General features: G+C 41.3%; 1 protein-coding gene across 1 annotated transcript in view; it reads left to right on the plus strand.

Moving 5' to 3' along the window:
• Nucleotides 1-1,350: 1,350 nt before the first annotated feature.
• The window catches only part of ano5a (anoctamin 5a), a gene marked incomplete at both ends in the record, with an annotated part of 31,570 nt that continues 14,542 nt past the window's right edge, over nt 1,351-18,378 (plus strand). The window contains 4 exons of the mRNA XM_080539657.1: nt 1,351-1,423; nt 6,696-6,763; nt 7,582-7,719; nt 8,183-8,224. Of these exons, the coding sequence (XP_080395783.1) occupies nt 1,351-1,423; nt 6,696-6,763; nt 7,582-7,719; nt 8,183-8,224 (321 nt within the window). The remainder of the gene's footprint in view (nt 1,424-6,695; nt 6,764-7,581; nt 7,720-8,182; nt 8,225-18,378) is intronic.

The following is an 18,378-nucleotide window of genomic DNA, read 5'->3' on the forward strand; positions in this document are numbered from 1 at the left end:
AAGAGGTGCACACCCAAGACCTCCACATATTAAGGAGGAGAAGCATAAGGTTGAAAGAAAAGTGGTTGAAGAAAATAAGCAGCTGTATTTCTGCATGTTGCCACACCCCGGGAGGAGGGATAACATAATTACATGGGTAAGGGACTGTGCAAACCACTTTAAGAGCGATCGGGGCCAAGTACTACTCAATTTGACCAGACATGACTTTTGTGGACAAAGATGTGGCTGAGAGCAGGGTAACATACTGTATGTCTAAATTGAGGGGCAGATCTCAGGCTAAAGGCCAGCCATTGAATCTTCCCTCTGCAGTGGTGTGGTGGTGAATGACTATCCTTGCTGGCACTGCTGCCTCTGTATGATGGCCCCCAACAATCATCTACACTACAGTATATGTGGTTGCTACAGCAACAATTTGTTCAAGGTGATTCATAGAGGGTTTGTTGAATCGCCTAGAGTAGTTATTCTGTTATTTTTGCTGAATGCAGTTGCGAAAAGCGAATGCATGGGAACTTCATATGCAAACACCTTCATAACTATTTATGTTTAGGCTGTGGATATTATCTTCTATTGTTTCATATTTTTCATAAATAAATCTGTTCAGGGTGCAAATTCCTGAATGAAATCATACACCAACTAAGTCACTTTTGGCCAAATCAACATAAATCAGCAAACAGTAAATGTTACCGTGCACAGGCCGATCACGTACAACCATCAATATCATCATCATCATCATCATCATTATTATCATTATTGTCGTCGTTACTATCATTATAATTATGTGTATCTTATGTAGGCCTACGGAAGAGTATTGGGGCCATCAAATTACTTGGTCGGAACTAACTGTTCTTTATGGGCTATATTCTGAGTTTAAAGTCTGAATTTCTGAGATTAAAGTCTGAATTTCTGAGAAAAAAGTCTGAATTTCTGAGATAAAAAGTCTGAATTTCTGAGATTAAAGTCAGAATTTCTGAGAAAAAAGTCAGCAATTCTGACTTAAAACTCGGAATATAAGCCATATAACTCAGTTGGTGGCCCTAATACTCTTCCGTAGTTATGTATTAATGTACTTTTATTTATCCGTTAGAGAGTAGGCCTACTGTAAGTGCGCCGACAGAATGTGTTAGGGCCACTCCCCTTTATTGGTGAGATTTTTTTTCAGAGGTAGTTGGGTGCTAGGTGACGTCTTAAATCCAGAGTGCAGTATCCAAATTCTTCGTAGAAAGGTAGTTTAAGATTTGCCTTTCGAAGTGAGTCCAAAGGCAAAGGCGTGGGCTGGGACAGAGCCCTGGCACCAAGGACACTTATTCCATCCTTATTGTTTCCGTGCCGACCGCTGACTATCACGGCAACATGAATCGAATAACGGGAAAGACGCGAGATGCAACTTTGATAGAGATGAGCCCTACGGATTCTTTCAGTGGTGGTGAGTTCATCAGTTCAATGTGTCTCTGAATAATACTCGCGGCGCCGCATGAACGGGTGATTATGTTCTTTTAGATTTATTTTCATCTTGAGACAATACAATGACTGAATTATCTCCAAAATAGACATCCCACGCTTCGCAAACGAAGTACCACCTGGTATCATATTCTGTTAATTACCTCTGCACTCACTGGAACAACATCCAAGATCAATAAACACGGAGCATGAACAGAATAGAAAACATGTCATAGAAAACACGTAATAATACCCGGCAGAGATTGTAATATTAGGCTCAGCTGTAGATCAGTGGTATAAATCTCAGTTTCTTCATGCTTTGTCAATGTATTCACCGTAGAAAGTTAGGTTAGGTTTAGGTTAATGGAGAACATGCTGTATCATTATGGAGTCATCGTCCTGACTTAACTTTGTGTTTTATGCCCACTGTACTTCCAGTTTTTACCACTGCTTTTATTATTATAGATATCTTTTTAATTCACTGTCAATATATGGCTAGTGAAGGATGGGTCAGTTCCATAGAAAGTGAAGTGTTACAATAAGACACTGCTAAATTCGACTTTCCCTTTAACACTCCTGCCTGCTTCATGGTCGAGACTAGAGATTCCTCTTTAGCTGGAAATGGCCAGCCTCTCTTAGTCACAAGTCCACAGCCAACCTTGCAGTCCTGACAGCTGGCCAGTGGAAACAGTCTGTCACCACCAGTAATCATGGTGGCAGCCGCTCTCAGTCTGCAGGGTGAAGCCCCTGTATGACTGCTTTAGCCTGAAGAAAACCCCTTACAGTGCTTACAAATAAAAGACTCATAACTTTTGTCAGCTCAATTGAGCAGAAGACAGTTTTACACCATGTATGGTAATGTCAGAGGGATTTACTCTGGATGCCCTCCAGCAATCCTTTCGGACTTCAAGCTTACAGTACTGTATAATAGATTACAGAGAAGTCAGTTAGTAGAAGATGTGACAACTCCCAGCTGTTATGGCACTACGTCTAGGGGTTGTAGTGGGAGTCAAACAAAAAGGTGTATGTACCCCAGCTTACTGTGGGGGAAAACTAATAATTAACACATCAAATAGAACTAATTTACTGATTTATTAACGAAAATGGCAGTGATGGTAACAATACACAAGCCACAGGACAGGTAGACTATGAGTGGTGCCAATCCAGACAAATCAAAGATAAAGTGAAAACCCAAGTGTCTATTTACAATCCTAATACCTACGACATCCGCTCCTTTGCCTGATGTATAACAGAGGTGAGCTTACGTGATGAAATGTATACCCAAGGGTATCTCAACTACTCACCTGTTTCCTATGGCTAATGTATGACAAAAACAAACTCAAAGTAAACTATTCTCCATATAAAGTAAATGAATAGACAAACCAAGTTTAACAATAACAAGAGAAACTACTGAAATTACAGAAATATTTGTATGTACTAACTACTTAACACAACAAACCTAAGAGCATTTAACACAAGCAGAACACAACCAAACACAAAACCAGTCGACTAACAATGAGGGACAATGAGGAACATTTAAACAGACGGACAGCCCTCAGATTGGTTGATGGGCAGCCCTCTGACTGGACGAGATGGGAATAATGATTGATAGGAATGAGGCCAATTGACGAGACCTCAATGTAGAATGATAGAAAGGAAAACAGAAGAGAGGGAAACATAACAAGGACACACGTGGACGTTACAGTAGAGAATATTGTAAAGATGGCACATGGTGAGATAAGACTGGTTTTCCTACTACACACTGTGTGTGTGTGTGTGTGTGTGTGTGTGTGTGTGTGCGTGCGCGCGCCTAGTTTCTAGTGTTTTTCTGAGTCTAACCTCAGAGTTTGTATGATGCTCTAAAATCTGCCAACTGAGTGCTATTTCCTGTCATAGGAAAGCAAGCAAACAAAAAATCGTAGCTAAAACAGTCATGCCACATCTGTACTTGAGCAAAGATAAACCATGAAAATAATAGTTATAACAAAAGGTTGAAAGGAAGAGTATACTGTAAATCTATATATCTATATCTATATCTATATCTATATACTGTATGTATATATATATATATATATATATATATATATATATATATATATATATATATATATATATATAGCAGACTTGAGATAACCAGTATACCCACACCACTTTTATACCACTGTTTGACTTTATCTTGTCACCCAATGGGGTTTTGCTCTCAGTATTAGTATGGTAGATGATCAATAACTACTAGCTACTATATGTAAATAATGTGTATTGTCTCATGGAGGTACATATTTGTCTTTATGTTGCAATCCCCCCCCCAAAAAGTGTCAGTTTTTTTTTTTTTTTTTTTTTTCAAAGTTTGTTTTTTTGGTTGCAAATTCCTGGTCTTTCCTGATGTTGCTCCCTCAATGAGCCTTCAAAATAAGAGCATGAGCTGAAATGTGTCCTGGTTCTCGCGGTTAGTATTATTAGCGAAAGAAACACTGTGGTAACAGGGAAATGGTGTATTTATATTCTGTATTCATTACAGATTAAATGTTTTTACCCCAAAAAATTCAAAATCCTCTTTTTTGCTTGCAACTTAATGTACCTTCATACTCATACCCCTATCCTTCCCTTGATTGCTGCTGTGGTAAACAGAGTCAGGCTTAGAGCTGGGGGATAGTGTGATCAGGTGTACTGTGAAGGAAACAAAGGGAAGTCCTGTGTCTAGATGCCTTTGGCACAAGGAGTCTCTTGGTGTAGCAGAGCTGCTGAAGTGCCCCAGTAGATGCCACTGTATTCCAATGTGCCAGCAACTGTTTCAAGGCCCTCTTAAAAGTTCAGAAAGTCTGTCACAGTTTCATGGGAACTGATCCGACAACACATATCCTTATCTTCTTTAGTACTGGCAACGCATTTGCTGTAGGTCTGAATGCTCAAACAGTGTCAGTGAGCCAACAAGAACATGACTTTCGGGTGGACATTTTCTAATGGCTTCCTCGCAGTCTTTATTGTGCTTGAATGCAGGCTACACTATAGTTACTGTATACAGAATAACATATTTCAATAAGACAATAACTAAGCTAAAAGATAAGTAGGGTTGTCGTTATTTTCTGAGAGTTGTTTTGGGGTATTTTTATACAAGGCTGGTATGAAAGAGGAAGTGGTTTTTGACAAAGGGGACTATTCGTTTGGTTGCTAGGTTGCCTGAACCTACGTTCATGTCCCTGTTGCATCCTAGTTTAATTTAAGTCATTATAACAATGTGGGAGACACTGAGGGATTACATTGTTTTGTCACCCAGTGCTTGTTTCAGGAGTGCAGGAATGTGCTAAGAGCAGAACTAAATATAGCCCCAAAGAGCCCCATCAATCAATTAATGTCTATTTAGGTACAGAGATGAGAGGGAAGCTACCTTTGAGTATTTGTATGTGTGATGTTCAGTGTACTTTCTGTGTGCCCAACCATTTGTTTATGGAAATTAAATGACCTAGTAATTCCCAAGCTGTTTACTCTGCTGACCATAAATTATATTTTTTTACGGGTCAGAAAGTCAAATCAACAAACTATACATCATATAAAAACAAAACACATTAACAAAACAAGTTACATATGTGAGAAAGTAGCTTTAGTCAGCAGCTAGCTGGCTACACAGCCTTGGGCTTTAGCTGTACAATGCAGCCTGAAGTTTACCAAACTTCCCAAAGTTACAATCCCCCTCACCCCCCTCATAGCTGGCACAGGCAGCTGGTTCAGTGGATTCTCTAATACAGTGATTCAATATTGTTAGTTAATGCTGATTCACAGCCTGACTTCCATTGAAGTCATAAGGGGGTACTGTGGTATTGCTCTTGTGCTCTTGTGATATCAGCACTCCTAAGCTCAGAGCCAATGGCTGCCCTGGTGGTCGGAGCTGCACCCTGACCTGCCTGTCTGTTTTATCACTCTCTATAATACGGTAATTGGAAGTTGTCTTAACATGTCAGTGATGAAAATACACATTATTGCTTGTAATTAGCCTACATAAAGGTATAAAGGAGGAGCAACGTCCAAGAAAATGTATTAATTGATTTGGAAACATATGCTCAATGCTTTATGCTTTGTGTCTTCATAGATTTGGCAAAAATCGTGTGACATAAAATATCTTTCTGTAGATGTATGGCATTAATGCATCTTTATAATATTCAGCATTAAACAATGAAATGACACCTCAGTCTTGAACCCTGTAATAATCCTGGACCTTGCTCTTTGATGTATCCTTAGGTGTGCCTCTTGAAATTACTTTGTAACTACATAACATTTTGATGATATTTTTATTTAACACTATTGTTAAAATCAGACATTTAGGAAAAGTCAGGACAACAGTAGATTCATTTTATTATTTGTTATAAGTATCACATCACCCCCATGGACTATCCATGGGGCATCGGTTAAAAGAAGCAAGACGCACTGCTATGATTGAGGACTGCACAAAACACATCCTTCCCATTGAAAACAACAGGGAAAATGCACTGGCACATTGAAAAAAGATTATGGTCCTATTTTGCCTGTCTTGACTTTTAGTCTTGTAACTACACATATGAGACTGCATGAAAATAATAACATTAGGAATTAAACCATTTAGAAATGTTGGCCCTGGAGTAACAGTTTGGCCCCTTTATCTATGGAATAATGACCCAATTACAATGCTATCATAACTAATATTAAATTCTCTGGTAGTGACACATTTTTCCATTCCTTCACTATTCACCTTCAAAACTGCATGCTTTTCTTCCACTTTTATCTCTCATTGAACGTCTGTTATGTTATGTTAATTTCATTTATAATGCGCCCCCCATCCAACTTTTACATCGGCCCGGGGCGCAGCCCGGGTAAAGGAACAGATAAAGACAAAGACAAGGAACACAGAGAGCAATCAGACACAGACGACTTAAACGTAAAACTCAGGCATACAATTCACAACAAATAGGGAGTAGATTTAGGGAATGTCATTTTGGAAGAGGTGGGTTTTTAACTTGGCTCTAAAGGAGTCCAGAGTGGGGGCAAACTTGATGGCAGAAGGGAGCGCGTTCCACAGGGTCGGTGCTATCACTGCAAAGGCACGGTCACCCTTCCTCTTGAGGTTGGTACGTGGGACCCTCAGGCTGAGTTGGGCGTCGGACCTGAGCCTGGGTCTGGGCCTTGAGGAGGTAGACTGGTCCAGACTGGTCCAGTCTGTATTTTCCTTGATTCTTCCTCAGAGCTTTGGGGCCTTTTGTCTTTATCCCTTTTATCTCTCTGTCTTTCAGATGGCAGCAACGGCTACCACTCACACCCCACATCCAGCAGAGGATCTCCCCAGCATGGACACTCTGAGGTAAACACACTACATAAACTGGTGCATCTTGATAGGCCTGCACATAGGCCTAAATCAAAACATTAGTCATAATTCGTGGGACATGTTTTTTGTCATGGGAAGACCTGTTGAAGAATGAGTTGTTGCGTGGATACACAATTGACCTTTAACTATTCAATATAATACTGGGATAGCTCATGTTTGCTCATCACTGCATAGTGCGATGTGGTACTGTCGTTTCGGTTGGTCTTTAAACAGCTGTTACTGCTGCGGTATTACAATGGTCTTACTGTACAATGTCATGCAGTTGTTTACCATATGCCAACAGCCTGCAGCTGTGGGCTGTGTCTGCTGATCCTAGCACCAGTTTGCATGTTATTTCCTCATGTTAACAAGTTAAGAATTAATTCATTCTAGTCTACCACTCCTCTGTGGTATCCAGGACAGTGACCAGGCCATCAGTGTGTGTACCCCTGGCAAAAGGAAGTTCATGATGTCCTGGGGAATGTTGTTATTTTTATGTTTCCTCCCTCCCTTCCTCGATTGTCATAGCAACACTGATTTACATAGCTACTGTAGTTGTGTGACCTATAACAGCTCCTCTTTAAACCCTCCACCCTTCTATGGCCAGGATGTGGCTGGATCTCATGGGATACCAGGTTGGGGCTAAGTAGCCCTCAGGTTCTACAGGGTCAGGATTGCTGTGCAGTGTGGTGGGGGAGGGGGTCCATATATTACTCTGCAGTGTGGTGGAGGAGGGGGTCCATATATTACTCTGCTATCTGTCTTCTCACTTTCCCTTCCTCCTCTCCTCTCCTCTCCATGTACTGCACTGTAAGTCTCCTTTAACGCCTCCTGACTGTGCTGAGACATGTGACTCTCTGCACTCCAGCCTCCCATCCCTCCCGCAATCTGAACACAGTGACAGCAGTATCCCAGAGTCCCCCACCATTGAACGCATCAACACTCTGACGGGGGTAAAAGGTGGCAGGGGCACCGCTGCACGCTCCTGTGTGTGTGTGTGTGTGTGTGTGTGTGTTTGTCAACTCACAATCTCTACACACACTCCTGCAACTGTTGGTTATGGTAACTTACTGTACGCTCTGTGTGCTTGAGTTAATACCAGCTGCATACTGTCTGTTCTCAGTGTGCTTGTTGTCACGGACAGTCCAGTTGTCATTGTAGTGTACCACGTATGTATATGGAGGCCCTTCTGCTACCTTATGTGCTGTACTGCTACTGTCAGGGAAAGTGCTTGTCTTACTTCCTGTTTTCTCCTGGCTTTATATATTTTTTTAAGTTGCCCATTAGAGTTTATGTGTTTGGTGTATGGTGTTTCCAGTGGTGTGTGTAATACAGTAGGAGCATGTCAGTGCCAGGGATCCTCCTGTACTGTATGTTGTCGTTCCAAATCTCACTGTCCACCCGGTTCCTCCACAGCTCTGGAGAAAGAGGGCGATGTTCCTGAAGTTCCGCTCCAGGGTATGGCATGGTAAACGGGCTTGGTGTGGTGCTAATGTAGACCCGTGCCTGAGACTAAATCCAACCCTTGCTTCCTTACTTTCTCCCCCTGGGCTAGATGCTAAAAGTCTATTACATTTTTGACCTTTAGCAAGCAGAATTATTGAGGAAAGCTGTTTTTTTATGGTAATGCGCAATGAATGTAAAATACAGTACATTTGTGTGTATGTTTACATTTTTACATCATTGCAAAGCATGTTTTGCTGGTTAAAGTGAATCATGGAAACATACTGGCATGATAGACCCAAGCATCATGTGTGCTTCATTAAAATTTGAATAGCCCTTTTCAGTTGTTTTGTTCTCACCTGTGATTACACAGTCCGCGCCACTGAAGAGCACACAATATATAGAGCATCATGAGAAATGAGCTCACACATACACACACCTTTTTTCCACACACACACACACACACACACACACACACACACACGCACACACACACACACACACACACACACACACACACACACACACACACACACACACACAAACACACACACACACACACACACACACACACACACACACCCACCTATACAGAAACCTCTTTCAACTGGACACACAACCCAATTTCTGCCCAAAATGATGCCATAAATAATATGAAATGTATAGTATATAACCTAAAGTACAGTACTTATCATGGTGGTATCTGGTGTGGTCTCCAGAAGGCTGTTGGTGCCAGGCTGTCCTAGCCCAGGGTTAAATAGAGGGAAGCTAGAAGCTCCACCAGTGTGTGTATTGGGTGGATCAGGCTTGTGTGTGTGCTGTGCTCTAATCATGGCCCAGCCCTGTGCTCATGAGAGGCCTGCACTAAACATGTGGCTGTCTGTGTCGGTTTCACCCACTGACTCTCTCAGTAGTGGTCAGGTCTTAACGGCATGTGAGCCGTTTTTATGAGGAGTTCTAATCATTCTACCCTTGTACAGCTTCTAAGCATGAGATTCATAATGTCCATTTACACAACTTCCACTGCCTCTAAGTGGAGGCCCCTTAGGTTTAAATCTATTGTATCAGTGTATTTGTTACATCTGATGTTGGGATGCATTTTGAGAGTTTGATTCTTCACTATCATGAAATAACAAGCAATTCAGTACATGTAGCCCATCAAAATATGTGCGTAATTTCAAGGCCTACATTAAACATCATGTATTCAGGCACCACGATTGTGGCTGCTGTTTGATATAATGTCACTCATCGTTACTAGAAGGTCTTCCTCTCATTAAGCAAGAGAAAATTACATAGCCTAGCCTAGCATGGGGAAAACAGAATCCCTTTTACGGTAAGTACTCATCCTCCATCATGTTCTACATTTATCCTTCTTGATTCAGCCCTTAGGCCTCAGCTATAGGCCTGTCTGTCTACAGTACACACCCTGTGGTCAGGCTTTGGTTGATAAATGTATAGAGCTCCCTACTCACTTAGGAGGGGAGGGTTAAAGGCAGCGTGTGCAGGAATTCCATATGTGTAATCTGTAATTACAGGAAATTAGAGAGCTGCTGTCACAAGGTCTTAGTCAAAAGAAAGCGCCCTCCCTGCCATGTACAACACGGTGCGGCAATGGGGGGTTAATTCAAATGGCTGGTTGGGAGCTAATTCAGGGAGAGGAGGCTAAACAGGGGTTAGGTACTGCATGAAGAGACGGCGCTCTGCCAGGTCAGCATAGGAAGAAAGGAAGGAAGGACAGAAGGAGGAAGGAGGAGAGAGAATCAGGACGAGAGTCCTGTACACCAGAGACATGTCTTGTTTACTGAACACCGCTCTTCTGTTGCCTGTACTGTGGAGGACACATGAGGCTTAGATAACTTCTACAATCAACAATCCTACCCGGCTCTCTGTACTTTGTACACTGATATTGTGAAGTCTTAAGATTGTTTCAATAGATTTTTTGTTTCTGAACAATGAGTAACCATTGTGAGGTAGGGTGAATTCGGGGTAATCTGGGACAAGCTCCAGTGTGTTTATTTCCTGTTCTAAGAAAATCTACATTACATTTTCAGTCACAAGTACAGATTCACAGATTCAGACCTTTGATATGAGGATTTAGATACAGTATCTACTGTAGTTAGCATATCTGTGATTGTTACACTGGACAGTATATGCTTTACATGCAGGCCATGAGCTCCAAGGCATTTTTAGGTAAATTCTGTGTTTCTGTGTTTTTGTAACACATCACGCCCCCCCCCCCCCCCCCCCTTCCCGTTTGATGATGAATGAATGAATCTTTATTTTGAACATGATTTAAAAATAAATAAAAACGAATAACTAATAGAAAGAGTACAGGTTTCACTGTTTGAAAGGGAGTAGGATGAAGCCTACTCTTATCATGTCCTACCACTATCCGTCACTTCCAAGTGAGAACAATAATACTTAAATTATATAATCCAATGAATTAATACATACATTACAGTATCAACAGTACTAATCATTTTTCATTCTTAATATTGAAACACAAAATAAATAAATAAACATAATTTTCCATTCTTAATACTGAAACACAAAATAAATAACAAACATCGGTATCCGCAATGTAATACAAAAGAAAAAGACAAAGAAAACCACAGCTTAGTATCCAGAAGATTAACAATAGTCACCTTCCCTTTCCTCATTTTGGTAGTTAACGAAAATCCTTCCTTTATACCTTTTTTAAAATAGAGCAATATTTCTGCTTTCCTTAATTTTTTCCATCTAGCCCATTCCACATGGTAACTCCATAGAATGATATGCACCTGGGGCCGGATTCACCAAGCGTTTTTAAGAACACATTTGTTCTTAAGAACAACATTTGTTCTTAAGACAAAACTTAAGAAGATTTGGTATTCCCGAAGAAAATCGTATCTTAACTTTAGTTTTTTCTTAACTTTCTTCTTAAGATTTTTCCTAAGATAGAACTTAAGAACAAATGAGATTCTCCAAAACAAAGTTCTTAGATTTCTTCTCAAATGTCTTCTTAACTTTAAGAGAAGCTCTCACCTGTCTTAAAGCAGCTAAAGTGAAAGGTAAGTCTTACTTGAACAATTTTGTATTGCATTTATTTGATTTTATTAATATTTAGTTTAGCCCTAGACAATGTGTTAACACATATTGTTAATTCAAGTTGGTCAGAGTACTTTTGTGTGAATGTTTTGTGTGAATGTGTGAATGTGTGAATGTCTATCACATGTTTGTATGTTTGAGATATAACTGAAATGGGCCTTTCAGCCTGTGTCACATGTAGGCCTATTCCTAGATTACACCACAATGTACTCAGAAAGTAAATCAAGGAGGCAGTTGTTGTATTTGATGTATACTACTTAATTAATCATTATGAACATGTTATTTAAGTAGACCAAGTAACTGAAACAATGTCCTTACTATTATTTATTTTATATTCACATTTTAGATGGAAGTTCTTCATAAGTTCAAAAGAGAGAGAGAGAGAGAGAGAGAGAGAGAGAGAGAGAGAGAGAGAGAGAGAGAGAGAGAGAGAGAGAGAGAGAGAGAGAGAGAGAGAGAGAGAGAGAGAGAGAGAGAGAGAGAGAGAGAGAGAGAGAGAGAGAGAGAGAGAGAGAGAGAGAGAGAGAGAGAGACACACAGGTGTAAAAATCACAGTTCAAAATCTAAGAACTTCTTAAGTGAGAAAACTAAGAAGTTCTTAAGACATAGGACAATTCTTAAGAAAAAAATGGTGAATAGCGTTTAAGAACATTCTTAGGAACATCTTATCTTTTTTCTTAAGAATTGTCTTAAGAATTATCTTAAGAACACCTGAGATTGGTGCGAGCATAACCCTTATTAAAGTTGCAGTTACCTCTCAAATGATATCCCTTATCCCTCTCTATATATACATTTTTTTAATGTTACCTGGGAGTTCATGAGTCTTTGCTTTATACATTGTGCCAGTTTAAATTTAAATAAGTCCATAAGCTTTAAGGCATTTGACTTTAGGAACAAGTTATTTGTATGATCACAAAATCCGACCTTATGTATACAATTCTCATAGCTTTTTTCTGTAATGTAATTGTGATGGACCGAGCCGAAGTACAGGCACGAGGACACAGGGAAAATGTGAAAATTAGGGGTTTTATTTACCCAGAAATAATGCAGAATGCAAAAATTAGTCATGGGTGTGTTTTGGGCGTCTTCTCAATCAACCCAATCAGCGTGCCAGGTGCCATTCCCTTTAAGAACCGGCTGCGTTAAGTCATAAGCGCTATGCTATTATGCAGTTCATAGCCGCTAGACTTCATGCACGTTTTGAAACAAGAGCGCGCTCGTGTTTCAAAACGTGCATGAACTCTAGCGCCTAAGAACTTTTCAAACCACTTCTTAGCGCTAGGCGCAAAGTCAGATCGCATAATAGCAGGGGCGCCTAGCGCACTTCATTAACATATGAACACTCCCACAATGAGTAATATATGCACGGGAGTCTTACGTCTTATGTGTGGGCGCCTAGCGACACCTGCATAATAGCAGTAGCGCGTATGAGGCGCATAATAAGGGTGGCGGTAGGTCTTAACCTGGCGGTGCGTCTTAATTAAGACTTAAGACGGCAAGTTAAGAAGTGCATAATAGGGCCCAAGATGTTCCTAAGAATGTTCTTAAACGCTATTCACCATTTTTTTCTTAAGAATTGTCCTGTCTTAGGAACTTCTTAGTTTTCTCACTTAAGAAGTTCTTAGATTTTGAACTGTGATTTTTACACCTGTGTGTGTCTCTCTCTCTCTCTCTCTCTCTCTCTCTCTCTCTCTCTCTCTCTCTCTCTCTCTCTCTCTCTCTCTCTCTCTCTCTCTCTCTCTCTCTCTCTCTCTCTTTTGAACTTATGATCTTACTTATGATTAATTAAGTAGTATACATCAAATACAACAACTGCCTCCTTGATTTACTTTCTGAGTACATTGTGGTGTAATCTAGGAATAGGCCTACATGTGACACAGGCTGAAAGGCCCATTTCAGTTATATCTCAAACATGCTTTATGTGATAGGCTACATTCACACAAAAGTACTCTGACCAACTCGAATTAACAAAATGTGTTAACACATTGTCTAGGGCTAAACTAAATATTAATAAAATCAAATAAATCCAAATAAAAAAAATATAAAAATAAAAAATGCAATACAAAATGGTTCAAGTAAGACTTACCTTTCACTTTAGCTGCTTTAAGACAGGTGAGAGCTTCTCTTAAAGTTGAGAAGAAATTTGAGAAGAAATCTAAGAACTTTGTTTTCGAGAATCTCATTTATTCTTAAGTTGTTCTTAAGTTCTATCTTAGGAAAAATCTTAAGAAGAAAGTTAAGAAAAAACTAAAGAAAAGACAAGATTTTCTTCATGAATACCAAATCTTCTTAAGTTTTGTCTTAAGAACACATTTTTTCTTAAGAACGCTTTGTGAATCCGGGCCCTGGCCAGGTACATTTAAATGAAGCAGGGGATAAACCAATTAAGCTATACAAAAATGAACAACTATGCTCAAAACTATTTAACACAAGTAATTAAGTTATGCAATAAATATATAATAATATATAAATATGCCATTTGAATTACTTAAATACATAATGCTAATGTTAGATAAATAATAAACAGTTAAATTAAACTAATCCCTCCCCCTGTAGTCTCCCAGGAGATGGTACAGTCCACCACCCCCACCCTCTGTATTTAGTAGGGTCCAAAATGGCCGCTCACTCTTTGCCTAGCCAGAAGAGGTGCCAGACGACTCCCGGTGAGACACGTGGTCCATGGAGGAGAAAGACAGAAGGTGGTGATCAATTACAGCAAAAATGATAAAACCATGTTAACTAAAATGTGTGCACTCAATTTAGAAATGTGATCAATAATGCTAATAAAGGAATGACCATGTGTAAAACAAAACAAGGTCTGTTTGTTATGGGGTGGTGGTGGTGATGTGTACTGAAACATAAATGTTACAAACTAACTGAATGAACAGAGGAAAGGTGTGTTGTGTGTTTGCTACTGACACCATGTGCGGCGATTTGGTGCAGCCGTCACACACTCCCCCTCCTCTGGTTAGGCACTATTTTTAGGGCACATTGGCTTGGTATGCCCCTCCTGTCCGCTCAAATTAATTAAATTAATTAATAATGCCTTTGCTCTATTAAATGTCATTGGTTGGCTCTCCCTTTGAGGAGGCTTACCCACATCAGTGGATGTTCTGAAGTTTGCATATTGAGAGGTTGGTCTCCGAGTGTCTCTGGTCCCCTCCCAGGCAACATGACTCCATAGTTGGTTTTTCCGCCAGGCAGCCACAAAGACATCGGCAAGGCCAGCAGCCTCGGCAGCAGTAGCAGGATCATGCTCTTTAATCCACACCTGTAGCTCAGGGGACAACATTCTCAAGAATTGTTCACATATCATGATTTCCCCAATGTCACTCATAGTTTTGCCTTTAGGCTGGACCCATTTCCCATACAGTTCTTTAAGCCTTTACATACAAACCAACTCCATCGTAAAGTTTGCAGACGACACCACGGGGGTGGGCTGCATCTCGGGGGGGGACGAGGCGGCGTACAGGGATGAGGTAGAGCAGCTGAGCAAGCTGTGCAAGGTTAACAACTTGCTGCTGAACAAGTCAAAGACCCAGGAAATCATCGTGGACTTCAGGAGGAAGAAATCTGAGATCCAGCCCCTGCTCATCGACGGAGAGAGCGTGGAGAGAGTCTCAACCCTCCGATTCCTGGGGGTGCACATACAGGATGACCTGTCCTGGAAGAACAACACAGCAGCCACCATCAAGAAGGCACAACAGCGGCTCTACTTCCTGAGAGTCCTCAGGAAGGAACACAACAAGCAGGAGATACTGGTGGCCTTCTACCGCGGCGTAGTGGAGAGCATCCTCACCTACGGCATCTGCAACTGGTTCTCCAGCTGCACAACCGCGGAGAGAAATGCGCTACAGAGAGTCGTGAGAACAGCCCAGAAGATCACCGGCGCCCCCCTCCCCTCTCTGGAAGAGCTGTACAACACACGCTGTCTCAGGAAGGCCTCCAAGATCTCCAGAGACCCAACCCACCCTGGGTACGAACACTTTGCCCGGCTGCCCTCGAAAAGGCGGTACAGGACCATGGCCGCAAGGACAAACAGACTGAAGCTCAGCTTCTACCCCAGGGCCATCCAGGCCCTGAACACAGCAAAGACCTAGGTTCTGGGCCCTGGACAGTCTGGACGGATTGATGGCAGCTGCTGGATTTAAAAAATCAGGTGTAGTGCTGAGGCACAAATGTGTACATTTCAAGCCTGCAAACTGCGACACTTTAAATGAATGTGCAATATGACAACCCTAGTCGTCTTATCTGTACAGTATAGTATAGTGGATAGTGTACATAGCCTTTATTTATGTAAACCAGCTCCTTTCCCTTCTTGTTTTTTTAGTTTTTTTTTTTTCTTTCCTAGCACCAGGGGAGCCACCCCTCCCAAATTTCGTTGTTTGGTACCTGTACTATAGCAATGACAATAAAGACCATTCATTCATTCATTCATACAGCTCCTTGGGGGTTTCATTGGCCTGCACCTCCAACGATCGAAACCTTTCTATGTCTCAGGATTAATATCATACTTCTTAAGGATTGCCATTTTGACACTATCATAATTAAGTGAGTCATCAACATCCATGTGTACATATGCACTTCTGGCTTTACCAGTGAGTAAAGGGATGAGTCGGCACAGCATGCCACACCATGACACAGCAATGCGCTCAAAAGTTATTAGAAAATGTTCAATGTCATCTGAATCAGTACATTTTTCCAGTTTGGGTTCTCTAGTAAACCGATACTGATCAGACCGATACTGATCATCTTGCTGGCTGGCTCCAGGGCCCCAACCGTCCTGTGCAGGGTCACATACCTGGGGCCTCATTTATAAAAAAGTACTTGAACGTCATCTTTGACTTTCACGTAAGCACATTTTTCTAAACGGACGTAAGCATTATTTATAAAAAGGGCTGAGATGGTTTAAAGTTGCGTACGTGCTTCCTTCTATAAATACCAAATATACTTGGAATTGAACGCAGGTGAATGAGGTTTGTATTAACGCCCTGTGATAGAGGCTCAATTATAGCGGCTGAATTACAAGTGCTATAATATAGGGTAGGCGTTCGTCTGGAAGCGGGAGAGGGCAGAGAAGGGTGGCTTCTCGGTAAGTTGCGTTTGTAACGTTTGATCATGACAACTAACCAGGCAAATGCTTATACTCAGTAGGCTACTCAAGTTGTAGAAGAAAATCAGGGGGGATGGTGGATTTTATCATATGAGGACAATGTTAGCATCCCCTCAGCGTCAGTGACTTCAGTGTCAGTAAAAATGTCATTGCATGCAGTGGCGGCTGGTGATAAACATTTTGGGTGGGGCACAGGTTATGGGGGCATGCTCCACGGGGAAGAATATCAACTTTAAAATCTGGATTTACAGTCGATTTTAGCATGAGAATATATATATAACTTATTAAAGGGCAAACTGCAAACACAACAAAAGTATAAAGCACAACAACTGACAAATCAACTGGAATAGTCTTTGTTAGCAGAGTAGACCTAATGTTAACAGAATGGACTTATACCCTTTGTCTATCTGTGCAGCGGTAAGGTGAATAATTCTAGCAGTACTGTCCAGACAGTTGTCTTGTTTAGCCATTCAACTAGGCATTATTTATTCAATGGAGAGGAAAGACAAGAATGCAATTGTGATAATAAATGTGTTCTTTGTTACTTCTTTAATTAAATTAAAGTGTACCTTTCTATTATCATACAATATTTCCTTGAACATGTAAACTATAATCATACTGTTGTCTTTCTATTAGTTGTCTCTGTCATACTGAACTGTTTGTTATCATCCTGAACTATCTCTGTTGCTCACCTCACCTCAGTTCTGTCTCTATTGCTCTCCTCTCCTGTTGTCTGTCTCTCTATTGCTCTCCTCTCCTGTTGTCTGTCTCTCTGTTGCTCTCCTCTCCTGTTGTCTGTCTCTCTGTTGCTCTCCTCTCCTGTTGTCTGTCTCTCTGTTGCTCTCCTCTCCTGTTGTCTGTCTCTCTGTTGCTCTCCTCTCCTGTTGTCTGTCCGAATATCGGTTGTTAAGTCGCGACGTGTTTCCGGGTCCAAAGTTGGCTGAGGCGCTGTCTTCGAAATGCCGCAATAATAATAATAATAAATTATATTTATATAGCGCTTTTCCGAGGCTCAAATACCCTGACAATATGGGGAAAACGGGAAAGTGCTGTGTCCCTTGTTGTATGAATAGATCCGAGTCTAAAAAACGATTAAACTGTCATCCTACCGCTGTAGTACACTGGTATTCTGGTGCAGAGAATTTCTGGTTTGGAGCCGGAAATTGCAAAACGTCACGTTTGGCGTCAGACTTAACAACCGGATATTCAGGGCTCTCAAGTCTCATGCATTTTTAAATTTTTACTACCCCTAGTGGTAGTGGCCCTAGGCTGCAGCCTAGATAAGCCTATAATCTGCGCATGCTCGGGGCGCACTTTTCTGCGCCCCGGCCGGGAAATAGGAGACAGCCAATTGGAGCGCTGCTACAGCTCACGTGTAAGCCAAAAGTATTTGGACTTGGATAGACTGCCATTCGGCCGGCGCCCCGACTCCTCCCCTATGTATTTTCACAGTGAATTTTACACACACACACAGATAAAATGTTTATTGTATTGGAGGATTTTTAATGAATGCTGATAGGCGCCGACAGAATATCAGCCGCATTTTATGAATAAACAATGTTTATTTAAAAAAATATTTTACAAGAAGTGGGGCTGCGTTGGAAGGTGGGGGCGGCGCCCTTAGCGCCCTCTATTGGCCAGCCGCCACTGATTGCATGTGTGCGTGCCCCCTCGCACCTTGAAATAGCAGTAATACCACGTTCATTGATAAATGACATAACGGAAAGAGGGGAGGGCAGTTTTAGAAGGGGGACGATTTTGACTGTTTTCATCCCGCCTCAACTCGAGTGCTGCTTATACTGTAATAATATAATGGTCTTATTCTTATCAGGTGACATTGAAAACATGATTGCGTACTCCCTTTGCGAACTCCCAGACACCGGAGAAACTCCAGTATAATTTAGCGCGTGGCCAGGCAAGGTCCGTTGTGGAACGCACTATGCACGTTGAAGGGGAGATAGGCAGCTCC

This window comes from Nansenia antarctica (genome assembly GCF_963989245.1).
Source record: "Nansenia antarctica genome assembly, chromosome: 9".
Taxonomy (NCBI): Eukaryota; Metazoa; Chordata; class Actinopteri; order Argentiniformes; family Microstomatidae; genus Nansenia; species Nansenia antarctica.